This window comes from Elgaria multicarinata, chromosome 5 (genome assembly GCF_023053635.1).
Source record: "Elgaria multicarinata webbii isolate HBS135686 ecotype San Diego chromosome 5, rElgMul1.1.pri, whole genome shotgun sequence".
Taxonomy (NCBI): Eukaryota; Metazoa; Chordata; class Lepidosauria; order Squamata; family Anguidae; genus Elgaria; species Elgaria multicarinata.
In genome coordinates this window covers 81,217,348-81,230,347 of record NC_086175.1, presented here as the reverse complement: position 1 = coordinate 81,230,347, position 13,000 = coordinate 81,217,348, and the positions used below count along the sequence as shown (strand labels likewise).

Genomic DNA, 13,000 nt, shown 5'->3' with positions numbered 1-13,000 from the left:
TAGTTTAAAGGCTTCTAGAGTTGCTATTCCAGATGAATCAAGGCATGTTTCTTGGAAGGCTTTTTTTTAATGGAGTTTTCAAAAATAAAATACAGTGAAAACAAAAAATGAAACACATTGATACTAATTCAAAAACTCTCCCTGTTCCCTCCCCACACTTGGTGCATTTCAAAGTTTTTCTTCTTACGTCTTTCATTTTCTTTTTTCTATTCCAGGGTGGTATATTAATCGATTATTTATTTAAATTCTTCTTTTCACGAGTTCCACAATTTTTTAAAAAAGTTATTCTGTTTGATTCTTTTCCCATATAGTCTATGTATTTTTTGCCATTCCTTCTTAAAAGTATCTCTTTTCTTTATTCCTCTATGTACTCTTAACTTCTGGGTCATCTTTTTGTTTATTGCTATATCTCAAATTTTCCTTTTCCACTTAGATACTGTCAACCTCCGAGCTGTCTTCCAGTTACTTGCTATTAATTGCCTTGTGGCTGTCAACAAAAATCCAATTAATACTTCTTCTTTAATTTATATTTATTTATTTATTTATTCATCTATTTATTTTTGCATTTATATCCCACCTTTTTTCCCCCAAGGAACCCAAGGTGGCATAAATAATCATCCTCTCCATTTTATCCTCACAACAGCAACCCTGTGAGGTAGGTTGGGCTGAGAGTCTGTGACTGGCCCAAAGTCACCCCATGGGTTTCCATGGCCGAGTGGGGACTAGAATCGAGATCTCCCAACTCCCAGTCCAACACTTTAGCCACTACACCACACTGCCTCTTTTATCTCTCTATTTTCTTTAACATACAAATTCAATAAAGCTAACTCTGGTGTTTTACAAATCTCTTGTATTTTTTCTATTTCTTGAAAAATCTTATCTTGGAAGCTTTAAAACAGTAGATCCTTTGCTGAGCAATTACAGCTAACTTTACTAGGATTGAAACTACCTTGCAGGACTTTCAGTTGAGTGATTTTTGGCAAGAAGAGAGAAAAGTCTTTAAAGTTGCTACATGGATTTTAATTTTATTTATTTAAAACATTTCCATACTGCCCTTCATTAAATAAGATTCCAGGGTAGTATACAAAATCATAACTTAAACCAAATACAGTGAAACACTAATACCAAACTGCCATAATAAAATGTATCAAATAATTTATTTTGAGGCCTGCTGAGGGATTATACTAATTCAAATGGATGGATAAATAAAAACGACTGAACCTGCCAGTGAAAAGATTGTAAAGTAGGCACCGGGTGTGCATATTTAGGGGAAACATAGCAAAGCCATGGTACCACCACCAAGAAGACCATTAACTGAAGGAATTGGGTGACTGAAGGAAATGTTCAGGATGGAGTCAGCAGAACAGAAAAAAATCATATTAACGATCCTGTTTGCTAATAATTTTTTTTTTGTATTTGTACTTTGCAATAGAAATTGGTATACAGATGAGCCATCCTGTGGGAGTGAAGCTTGTGTTGTGATGTATCATCAACCAACTGCAAATCCTGGTTTGGGAGGGCCTTATCTTTACCAATGGAATGATGACAGATGCAACATGAAGCACAATTTTATCTGCAAGTTTGAACCAGGTAGGGAATGCTGAAGCCAAGTTTCATATGTGATGCATGATTTCTGTTTTATTTTTCAAAGAAACTTGGGTTGCCAATTTAACAATTCTTTCTAGAGGGGTAACCATTCTTAACAATTCTTGGGATTCAAAGTGACTTAGTCCGCCTATCATCTCTGCGAAACTATAGTGATTACATTTGCTATGACAAATGTTTTAGCAGTCTAGTTACAAAATGATCTAGCAGCCCAGATTTCCTGGGTAGATCTTCTGATGAGTTGTAGGCACATTTATGTACACTCTCATCAGTACGACAGCCAGTGGGATAAAAGAGGGTGGGATAAAGAAGTAAGTCCCGTTGGGATCAGTGGGGCTTATTTCCAAATAATTGGGGAATAGAATTGTGACTCTATTCAGGTAGCTTTTAGGTGCAGGATCATTATTCATCTAAAGTCCAACATCCTATCCCATCAACTGTTCACTTGTAGTTTAATGTATCTGAAAAGTTGTTCATTAAAACCAAGAATTGTCTATATTTCTATCCATGGTGTATATACAAAATAATGTAAATGATCTTTTTTCCATTGTTGTCTGATTGATTTAACAGATGACATCCTAGAAAAAGAATTAGGAGACAGAACAGATGCACATTATGGTAAGAAACTTTTGGATTGAGTTGCAGTTGTAAAGCAATATAATCTGATTAATCATTTCCAAACCAAAACAATCTTATAGATTAGAAAAGCAGACTAGTGGTGGAACAGCTGAATGATGAATCCCGTAGAGAGTAATATTTACAATGTATGTTTTTATAGGTGTATGGAATGGATATGTTTCAAAATATTGCAGTTTGTAACTCCTATTCCAGATGTTGTCCCAACATTACAGTAAAGTCCAGTAGACAAATTTATCACCCACTCTTATTCCCTTTTAAAACTGATTAGGTGTGGAGTCTTTGTTGTCCTTTCAAAGTGCAATAATGTGAGCAGATGCTACAGCTCAGAAAATAGATTTCATTCTGTTAAAATATGTAATTGCTTTCTCAGAAGTCCCAGCAACTGTGCCAGCAGGGAGGCCTCATGATTCAAGCAAGCCAGAAGATCATTTTCCGGTGGTTGTTACTGAGACTGGTGGTAATTGATACATATGATTCTAATATTTGAGTAATATTTAAGCATAAAACATAGAGCATGTAGACATGCAGTGATCATTTTTCAAGAAAAAGCTTTTCTACCATTAACAACCTTGTCATTGAAGCTTTGAAGATCCCCTGAACTATAGTTTGAAAATCAAAACCAACAAGGTCCTTAAGGTTAGGTACCTTTTGTGGCATACAGTTTCATGGACTACAGCACACCTGATCACATGTGTGAACAATGGCATAAGACAGTCCTGATTATGCTTGGCAATGTTTAATGCAGAATTGAGAAAAATATGGCCTGTAGAACATTTGGCCTACAACTCCCTTCATCCTTCCCCATTGGCTATGCTGGCTAGGGCTGATGGAAATTGTAGGCCAAAACATATGGAGGGCCACACATTTCCTATTCCTGGTTGACTGCAGGCATGATGAGAGGATTGTTGTGTATCATTTTAATGTGATGGAAATGAAACCCTTATTTCAAACAAATGACATTAACGTAATCTTTTCTCTCTCTCATAGGTTTAATTCCCAATCTAATTTATGTTGTTATACCAACTATACCACTGCTGTTGTTGATATTAGTGGCCTTTGGAACTTGCTGTTTCCAGATGTTGCATAAAAGGTAAATATTATGGTTGCACAGGCATGAAACCTTGGATCTTATGTTCATGTACTTTGGAGTGTATTCATACATTAGTCACGTATTCATATTCAGATCCATTCCAAGTGCAATGGAAGGCCATTCATATTTGAACTGTAACATTATCATAGGACATACACTATACTAACAGAAGAAGACATTTAATGATACACCCACACTATCAGATATATAATGTGGTGTTTTGGCATGTTCACTGTGTTTGCCATGCCCCCTGTCCATTAATGTTCCTTTTATGCTTGTTTCTCTTTATTAACACTACTAGAAAAGTGGCACCTCAACCTAATAACTAACAAGGAATGCAAGGCTCCACAATATAAAAAAGGAATGCATTATCTTTTCTATCCTGCTTTCACAAACACATCTAAACTTTCCTTTCAAACATCTGCTTAAAATGGAGTCAAGATTTAAGGCACACAATGGTAAGCCATGTTTAGGCCGCTAACCCTTTTGAAGCAGATGGTTAATGAGCATGTTTAAACCGTGGTTATGTAGCCAACCATAGTTAGGAATGGCTGACATGACACACTACATCATGGTTCACATGGCACACTAAGTCATGGTTTGCATGACATGCTAAACCATAACGTTTAGCTCAAAATTCTTAAACACCATGACTTAGTATAACATTTGAACAGGGTCAATGACTTATCCAGTTTTGAAGATTTGGTTAGTTTAGTTATCAAAAGGAGCATTGGCAAAGGCTTTTTTCCAGAGCTGGATCTGTTGACTCTCCTTTATATTCACTCTTGGAATATTGTAGCCATTGCTTCCTCTGTACAGCAAGTGGGGATGATCATGCAGGCATTGCAGCTACTGCCATCCACACAGGAGGAACAACAACAGGGTAGAACTAAAGGTTATCCCATGTTGTGTTCCTCTGCCTCCTACCCTGTCCCCATAATGCTCAATTAGACATACATGTGCCATTTCCCCATTTCCTTGACTGATCAGCAGTAGCTCCTGATGTGGAGCTGGGGTGGAGAAACACAGGGATGGCTGAATCAAAGTTACAAGAAGGGGAAGAAGTTGACAAAGGGCTACCATTTCAGCAGCAGTCAAGCATAACATCTAGTGCTATTCTAAGTGAGGAGTTCTCATGCTGTATTGTTCTTGCTCCTGTTCGGAGTAAAAACATCTGATGGTAAACAAGGCATGAGAAGTGTGTTGCATTTCTCCTGTGCTTTATGGCAAACCAACAGCAGCTCATTCATCCTTAGTGGCTTTCCCTTTCCTTTCTTCTAGGGAAGCAAGGAGAAACTGCTTCAGTGACTCATCTCCATTATCATCTGAATGCCTTGCAGAACGTTTAGATTCTAACTTGGTATATTTCTTAGTTTCTAAGATTGTGAGCTACAGTTCCTGAAAACTTGCCCAAGCCACCCAGTGCTCTCCCTAGAAACTTTGCGCAGAGACAGAATCTCCTCACCTGTTGTCAGTTGGTTTCTTTCCATGTGAAGGACATGAAGTTACAAAAGTCTGTATAAGCTCTGGAAATACAGTTCAAAGTGCACTATGGTACTGCTGTAATGTTTAAAAGTTTGGCACAATGTGGGTGAGGTCAGTTGGGCTATTCTTCATCAAAATCCAACTAAAAGGAAACCCACGAATGCCAAAAAGCCAAACGCAAAGGGGTAGATTTTAAAAATCCAATATTTTAAGTTGAATTAAACATCCTTTTCATCTACCCCTTTGCTTTTAGCTTTTGGTTATTGTTCATCACCCAGTTGTCGCCAAATTCACCCCACACATCTGGATGGGTAGCAATTGCATTGGAAGAACCCACACATTTGTCTGGTGGTTCGATGTTGACATTTTAAATGCTATAACAGTGCCTTGGAATGAAGCCATGGAAAAGCAGCTCCACATTAATGAAGTAGGGCCACTGTGTTAGCTGGGAAATACATTTACATTATAAAGTTTGTTTCCAGGTATAGTACAGTTAATTTTGGAATGAGGAGTCAAAGCCACGAAATTTTTTAAGGCCATGAGCGGTGTCTTACTTAGTGTGCTCCAAATGTAATAGCTATTAGTTTACTATTGGGGACGTTTGCATTAATTATAATAAGCATTCGATGATATTATGAATGAATAAATGTAATGTAGATTCACAGGTAAGTTAAATACAGCGGATGCATTCCAGTCAGTTTTAGACACTTTATTAAGTCCAAAATGGCAATAAGGCATGTACTTAATTTTGCTCAATAATTCAATATAAATAGTATAATTATCAAAATCTCCAGTTCTCTCAAGTATGTATTCAACTATTCAAGACTTTTTAACCTACTCCCCCTGTTCTGATGTTAGCAGTTCCTTGTAAGCCTTATTAAGCAAGTAGAACCGAGATGCCAAATGTAGTCATTGCTCAGAGTCCTCCATTATTGATCATGGTGGTTATTTTTCCCCATAGGCTAGTTCACAGGAATCACATCTAACCTCTTAGTGCAGAGATGGTTAACTTCCGCAAACTACCCAGTGCTCTTCCCAGAAACTTTGCACAGAGACAGAATTTCCTCACCTGTTTTCAGTAGGTTTCATTCCATGTGAAGGCCTTGAAGTTGTGAAAGTCTGTATAAGCTCTGGAGTTACAGTTCAAACTGCACTGGGGTGCTGCTGTTATGTTTAAAGGTTTGGCACAATGTGGGTGAGGTTAGTTGGGTTATTCTTCATCACCTGATTGTTGCCAAGTTCATCCCAAACATCCTGGATGGGAAGAACCCACACATAAGTCTTGTTTTGGCCTACAACTCCCATCATTGGCTATGCTTGCTAGGGCTGATGGGAGTTGTAGTTTAAACATCTGGAGGGCCACAAGTTGCCCACCCTGCCCTGCCTTAGTGTGATAGCTCACTGAGTCTAAGTGTTTTTCTAGATGAGACATTAATCATGCAATTGCCCTGCCTCATTCATGGAATTTTACTGGGGGATACAGACATTTTTTAAAATTTTCAACATGTAACCCCTCCCCCCTCTATCCATGTTTTCCTACTGCTTTTCCCATCTTTTTTTCTTTCCACAAAAAGTTATTTGGGTAGAAAAGACAGAATAGCTGCTTATTGTGTTTTGATTGGCAGAGTCAAAAACCCTCCATCTGGAAGCATCCCGTAGCATTGGTTGCTGAGGGTGAGCACAGACCATGAACATTACATACTGCATATGGACCACGTTCTATGAGACAACACAGCCCTGATTGGCTTATCTGGTACTCTTCCTTATCAATGTTGTTTTCTGCTACTACGTGCACAATCTTTTTATGGAAGGCCAAATGAGGAAACATCAGGCAATCCTGAATAACTTTACAATTGTTTGTTATGTTCCATCATCCATCTTTCACTGAATCCTTAACTGAAGGTCTGAAAAAATAGATGTGCTATAAATAGGTGTATACAGACATGCATATATAGAATTGTGTTTTTTAATTTTCCAGTAAAGGAAGAACAAAAACCAGTCCAGACCAGTCTACACTATGGATTTCGAAGAACCCAAGGAAAGACAGTAGCATGGAGGTATAGAGATATGACTGAAAAGAAACCAGGAATGACACTTTTACATTCAGGATCTATTATAATGTCATGTCAGATATTAGCTTGGAATGGCTTGAAGTTGAAGTTGCATCGGATCAAGAAAATGAACTGGAAGCTCCCCCTTGAGGCAATTGCTCAGATCATTTTTATATGCAATGTTTGATTTTTAATTCAGTAGCAAAACATGGCACTCTAAAAGAAAAAAAAAGAATGCATTTATTTTGCTAAGGAAAATGACTCCGCTACAGATAGTAATGGGATGGACAGAGCATTTGGAATATATATATATATGGAAATGTCTACTGTATGTGTCAATTCTAAAACAATTGTTTCTAGTTTAATTGTTACCTTTTTTTCTTGTTAGTTTCTCATACATTGTACTGTTTCTCATTAATGGATGTACTGTAAATTCAGTTAATATAAATTTGCAGTGTAACAAAATAATTTATCTTTGCATAAAAAAATTGATAAAATACTGATTGTAAAGTTATTTCTTTGCTATAGGAAATGATTTAACTGTTACTCTAACGTTGGTCCACATTAGTAAAGACATCAGACAACGTTGTGCTATTCATCTGCAGTGATAAGCATCAAAAACAGGTGATGCACTGTAACTTTGCTAGCAAGTGAGTGTATTTTGAGGATATGCTTATTTGGAGTCAAAATGAATCATTCTGCTCATGACAAATTAATTAATGTAACCTTCATCTAATTCACTAAAGACAAACTGAGGGATGGGGAATGTAAAGAAGGCTAGTTTCTAATAACTACATTCTAAGTATTATGTTGACTGTATGAAAAGAAATGACTGTCCTGCCCTGTGTTTTGCTGCAACTAATGAGGCAGAAATCCACAGGGTCTAGTTTCAAGGGGACAACCACTGGCACAAGAGGACAGCTTGCCTCCTTGATCTGGTGCTTTACTTGTTTTCCAGACTGGAAGGCAGAAGACACTTTTGTGCATTATAGATGTTTTGCCATTGATCCTTACAAAAGCTTGAGCAGCACAAATAGGCTGTACATGAACTGTGGTAGCTCAGGGTTGGGGGATAATGAAACAGAGAAGCAGCTGCCAACAGTTCCATATATAATACATCCCGTCACACACGCACGACTTCTGCAATGGCTTCCAGTGGGCTAACACTATTGGATGCTACTGAGTACATCCTTGTAGTAGGCAAGAAAGTGAAGCGATTATGGCTGAATCTACACCAAACAGAATATAGCGGTATGAATTTATTTATTTAGTTATTACATTTCTATACCGCCCAATAGCCGAAGCTCTCTGGGCGGTATGAAAGCAGTATATGGTATGTGCCCATGGGCCCCAACAGTTGTCAGTACACTTCAATGCCACAATAAAGCAGTACTGTGGCTCCTGCCTTTTATATACCACTTTCATAGTGCAATATCCTCATCGGTGTAGATTAGGCCTGTTTGACATTCAGAAATGGATGGTTCTGGCCATCTTGCCTGGCATGGGAACATACCTGAGCAGCAGAGACCTCTACTTGCAGGATTGTGATTTACAGTAATTTACGGCTCATCCTCATATCTTGGGTACATTCTCATACATATACATTATTTGATATCTCATCATTCAGTGATTTGCAGATGGATGTGGAGATGAACTCATTAAAAAGTATTGTATTCAAGCCACATTATGAAAGCACAGTCTGTGGGATTTGATCTCCGATGTGATGGATCTTCATGATGGTGTAGCATTAGCAATCAAGGGATGAACTGAAAAGGCATGAGTGAACTTAAGAAACAAGCACCAAATAAACTCTGGGAAATAATAGATTTTCATGCCTAGACACAGGGTGGTTAGGTCAGCCTTGGACCTTTGTTCCTCATTTGTAACATGAGAATAATTGCCTACCTCACAAAGATATGTGGATATTTATGACATAAGGATAGGAAAAAGCATTGCACAGTAATTAATGTTAGTACTACATTACCAATGTGGTACAGAATCCTCTGTTTATGTTAATACCTTTAATCACTGTACTTTTTGACAATTTCTAATAACATTTATCTGAATTCCATGTTGAGTTTATTTATTTATTACATTTCTATACTGCTCAATAGCTGAAACTCTCCAGGTGGTTCACAACCAGTTTATTTCATATATTTTTTAAAAAGAGATGTCCTGAGTACATTCTCATGATATAGTTGGTCTAAAGTGAGGGCATAGTGTGTGTGCATTTCATCCAGTGGATTCAATTTAACACCCTCAGTATAATGAGTTGTCTTGCTCCCATTGGAACACCACGTTTCCTAATTTTACACTTCTCAAAAATAACTCAGATGCCCAATTCAAGGTCTTGATACTTGTGTACACAGCCCTAAATCACTTAGGACTCAAGGACAATAAAAAGTGCCTTTCCCAGTATTGACTAGTCCATGTTTTAATTTTGGTCAGGAACGTCCTGCTCATGATCCCACCAGTGGGCAGGGCCCGTGGTATAGTGACTTGACACGGGACCTTTTCAGCAGTGTTCTATACATACAATTAATGCGTGCAATTATATGCAAATCTGTGTTCTATTTTGCTCTCTTGTTTTGGTGAGGCATTTACTATTTTTTTTTGGAATGCATAAGAGGAAATGCATCACCAAAACAAGAGAGCAAAATAGTACACAGATTTGCATATAATTGCGTGTGTTAATTTTATGTTAGAACATTGCATAAGTATGATGCAGGAAAGTGTGAAATTTATATTATTATTATTATTATTATTATTATTATTATTATTATTATTATTATTATTATTATTATTGCTATTTCCTCAATACACTATAGAAACCTGCCTTTCAATTTGAATGATTTGGTTGCATACCAGCTAAGGATCTCTTGTGAAAGACAAATTAGCTTGTGAAAGCCACAAGAACTTCATTTGTGTTGCCTTCATTTGTTAAGCTGAATGAAATTGACCTAGTAGTCAAAAGTGCAGCATTAATTAGCCCTGCTACTTTCTCAGATGACCTTCCCTCTTTTCCCATTCAAGTCTTAGGACAGCAGCTTGAGGGGAAAGATGGCAGTGGTGGGCTCAATTGTCAGCCAGTGGGACTTCAATAAATTCCCTGGATCACCCTGAAAGATAACCTCTGCAATATTTTGAATTATTTGTGTTTGTCTGATTCTGACAGGTGCTATGGAATTTATGCCACACACATAGTCTTGCCCTTGAATTGCCATTTTTCCCAGTTTTTTTCTTTGAATGCTGCTAATGAATTATCCTTTTTATCCAGTCAACAAATTTTGAAACATTCACATAAACGCCAGGACGATGTGGCAGTGCACACTGATAGCCAAAGGATGTCACACCAGCCAGTATCCACTTTTCACTCTCTTGACACATCAGTGGCCCACCGGAATCTCCCTGGAATGACAAATAGAAATTAGAACGTTCTTATGTATAATATTTTTATTGGAAACAGCACTATTTGTAAAGCTCAAATGAGATTTGCTATGGCCTTAAGCATTTGCTGAGATGCCTGTCTGTTATGTGCAGTATTAATGCAGCCCTCTGTATGAATTTCTACTTTAAGCTAAAATTATTTGAGCCGGCATGAAAGTTGTGTCACAAAGGCTTTTGTAAGCACTGTAGGCATAGATGCTGCATTTCTTAGACTGCAGAGCATCTTTTGATACACTTGAGTTTTGACAGCAGCCCATGGCCTATAATGATATTAGTAGTTGCTTCATATTTCCTGGGGTGATGGGGTCTAGATGTTGCTCACAGTAATTTTTCTCTAAATAAATTCAAGGATGTTAAGGTCACAAATAGCAACAAATGAAAGCAGTTATGATGGTGTTGATGATGATGATAAAGCAGCCAGAGAAGAGGCTGCTGGCAAATTAAGTAATGCTTTTTTTTATCAAGTATCATCAAACTACTGTATAAACATTTAGCATCATAAGTAATGAACAGAAAATTAAGCAACAAGAAACTCTTTTTGATTAGCTATGTTGTACCAGAGGAAAACATTGTTTCCATTTACCTGGCAAGAATCAATTCCTCCTTCGTCGTATCCAGCACACATCATATTTTCAGTAATATTGTACTCTGGCATCTGTTGCTGGCATTTCTTGTGTGCTATAAGAGGGACTTCTGCTTCTTGTAATATATTTGCAACAGCACCTGTTTACCCCAAAACATGTGCATTTAATGAGCCTGTTGCATAATGCATAACAAGTTCTGCAAGTGAGTTTTTCATTCATTTAAGCATTACTCATTTCCGATAGATGACTTAAACTGCCTATGTTACCGGGATAATAAATTCAGTGACATCTCTACAGGCACGTGCAGAAGTCTGACTACCATATTCTATGTGACCATCTAGTATTCATGTATTCTTAATAGTGAAAACTCGAATATTTGCTCCGCATAGTAAGGAGAGTGCTACACATTACAATTGTTGCAGGAAACAATGTGTAGTCTCCTACACTCTCCACACACTAGTGAAATGGAATGGTAGCACAACTGGAACTAGCAGTTCCTGAAATGAGTGGAAGCACTTGTTTCTGGAATGGGGTAGATCAGCAGAGCTCCCAGAAAGGAACTCCACTGACTTTTTTTTATTTTGGAAATAAACTTTTTCTCAGAGGTGCAACGGCATATAAGACATAGCCCAATGTCTGGTATTTTCTGCAGAAAACATATGAAGCGTGAAAGTACAATATACATGTGCATACAAATTTAAATAACTGTGTGCCCACGTATGGAAAATCTGACTGAGCATGCAATGTGGCTATAAATAGAGAAACACAGGAGAAAATAAGGCCAATATTTCAAAGGTATGTAAGGTTCAGATCTCAAACCATTTACTCTTGATTAAACTAAAAAGTTATTTATATAAACTAAAGATTGGTTTGTAACAGCCATGACTTATAGATGTGCTAGCTGTGTGATAATGCACAGACTAGCTTGAAGTCTGGACTGACATAGTCATGGTTGTATTCCCATTCATTCCTTTCATTTTATTTGTTAAAACCAAAGGTCATCACAAACTACTGGCATATACACAACAGGTTCCAGAGCATGGTCTGAGAGCACTTGATGCTGCCACCTTGCTAAAGCTAAGCAGGTCTAGGTCTGGTCACTGACTGTATGGATGGGACATTGCCCCAAGTATTTCACATTGAATTCCATGATGGAAGAAAGGTAGCATATATGTAATAAATAAGATCTTAAATGCTATTCAACCATAAGAATAAAACATTAACTTCACTTCGAACCTAGGATTATTTCTTCCTGCCAATTTATTATATTGGACTGGGGGGCGGGCGGGCATGGAATCACATTTATTTATTTATTTATTGCATGCCTATACCACCCAATAGCTGAAGCTCTCTGGGCAGTTCACATTTAAGTTTGTCTGTTCTCACTGCAAACAAAGCAGTCTTAAAAGCTACACATTTATCATAGTTATATAAGAAATAACATAGTTTGCCATAGTGATTCCATACAATCTTGCTTAGTAATTCAGACAAAATAGTTATCTGTAGGAGATACATATAACGAAGAACATCTTTAACTTCCCGCAAGCTACAAATATATAGTCTAGTATAATCTAGCGAAAAATTCAAGAAGGGTAGCCCAGTTTCTGTTGAAGTATAAACAACTCGGAGTGTTGTGGCACCTTAAAAATGTACCGATTGATTGTGGCACAAGCTTTTGCAGAGATGCTTCTCTGCTGACAAATTGTATTGTCTGTGCCCATGTACGTATCTGCCAACTGAGGATAATACTTCATGCATCTGATGAAGTGGGCTTAAGTCCATGAAAGCTTATGTCACAATACATCTGCTAGTTTTAAAACTGCCACAAGACACTTTGTTGCTTCTGATTTATTGAACTCTTTAATTACAGCTCCACATTGAAGGCTGTAGTCAAGAATTATAGGACAATATGTCCTTTGAAAAAGGTAACATGATGGAATGGAAAAATAGTTTTCTACTCTATGCTTCATGATGATAGATTGATAGGTAGTACCAATAAGAAATGAAGTATAATGCATTTGTACCATATCCTGTTGTTGTTTTATCCTACTTTAGTCTGTATGGTGTTCTTTGCAAGTGTTAAAAATCTTTGTGTATCA

The 13,000-nt window shown here is 37.4% G+C and overlaps 2 protein-coding genes across 2 annotated transcripts in view; one reads left to right on the top strand and one right to left on the bottom strand.

Moving 5' to 3' along the window:
- CHODL (chondrolectin) overlaps positions 1 to 6,863 on the top strand; it is a 33,821-nt gene extending 26,958 nt beyond the window's left edge. The window contains exons 3-8 of the mRNA XM_063127592.1: positions 1,433 to 1,590; positions 2,176 to 2,223; positions 2,615 to 2,701; positions 3,232 to 3,334; positions 4,616 to 4,694; positions 6,798 to 6,863. Coding sequence (XP_062983662.1) covers positions 1,433 to 1,590; positions 2,176 to 2,223; positions 2,615 to 2,701; positions 3,232 to 3,334; positions 4,616 to 4,694; positions 6,798 to 6,800 — 478 coding nt within the window. The 3' untranslated portion in view covers positions 6,801 to 6,863. The remainder of the gene's footprint in view (positions 1 to 1,432; positions 1,591 to 2,175; positions 2,224 to 2,614; positions 2,702 to 3,231; positions 3,335 to 4,615; positions 4,695 to 6,797) is intronic.
- Positions 6,864 to 10,122: 3,259 nt separating this feature from the next.
- The window catches only part of TMPRSS15 (transmembrane serine protease 15), an 81,713-nt gene continuing 78,835 nt past the window's right edge, over positions 10,123 to 13,000 (bottom strand). The window contains exons 26-27 of the mRNA XM_063127700.1: positions 10,901 to 11,040; positions 10,123 to 10,278 (exon numbers count right to left, since the gene is read on the bottom strand). Coding sequence (XP_062983770.1) covers positions 10,123 to 10,278; positions 10,901 to 11,040 — 296 coding nt within the window. The remainder of the gene's footprint in view (positions 10,279 to 10,900; positions 11,041 to 13,000) is intronic.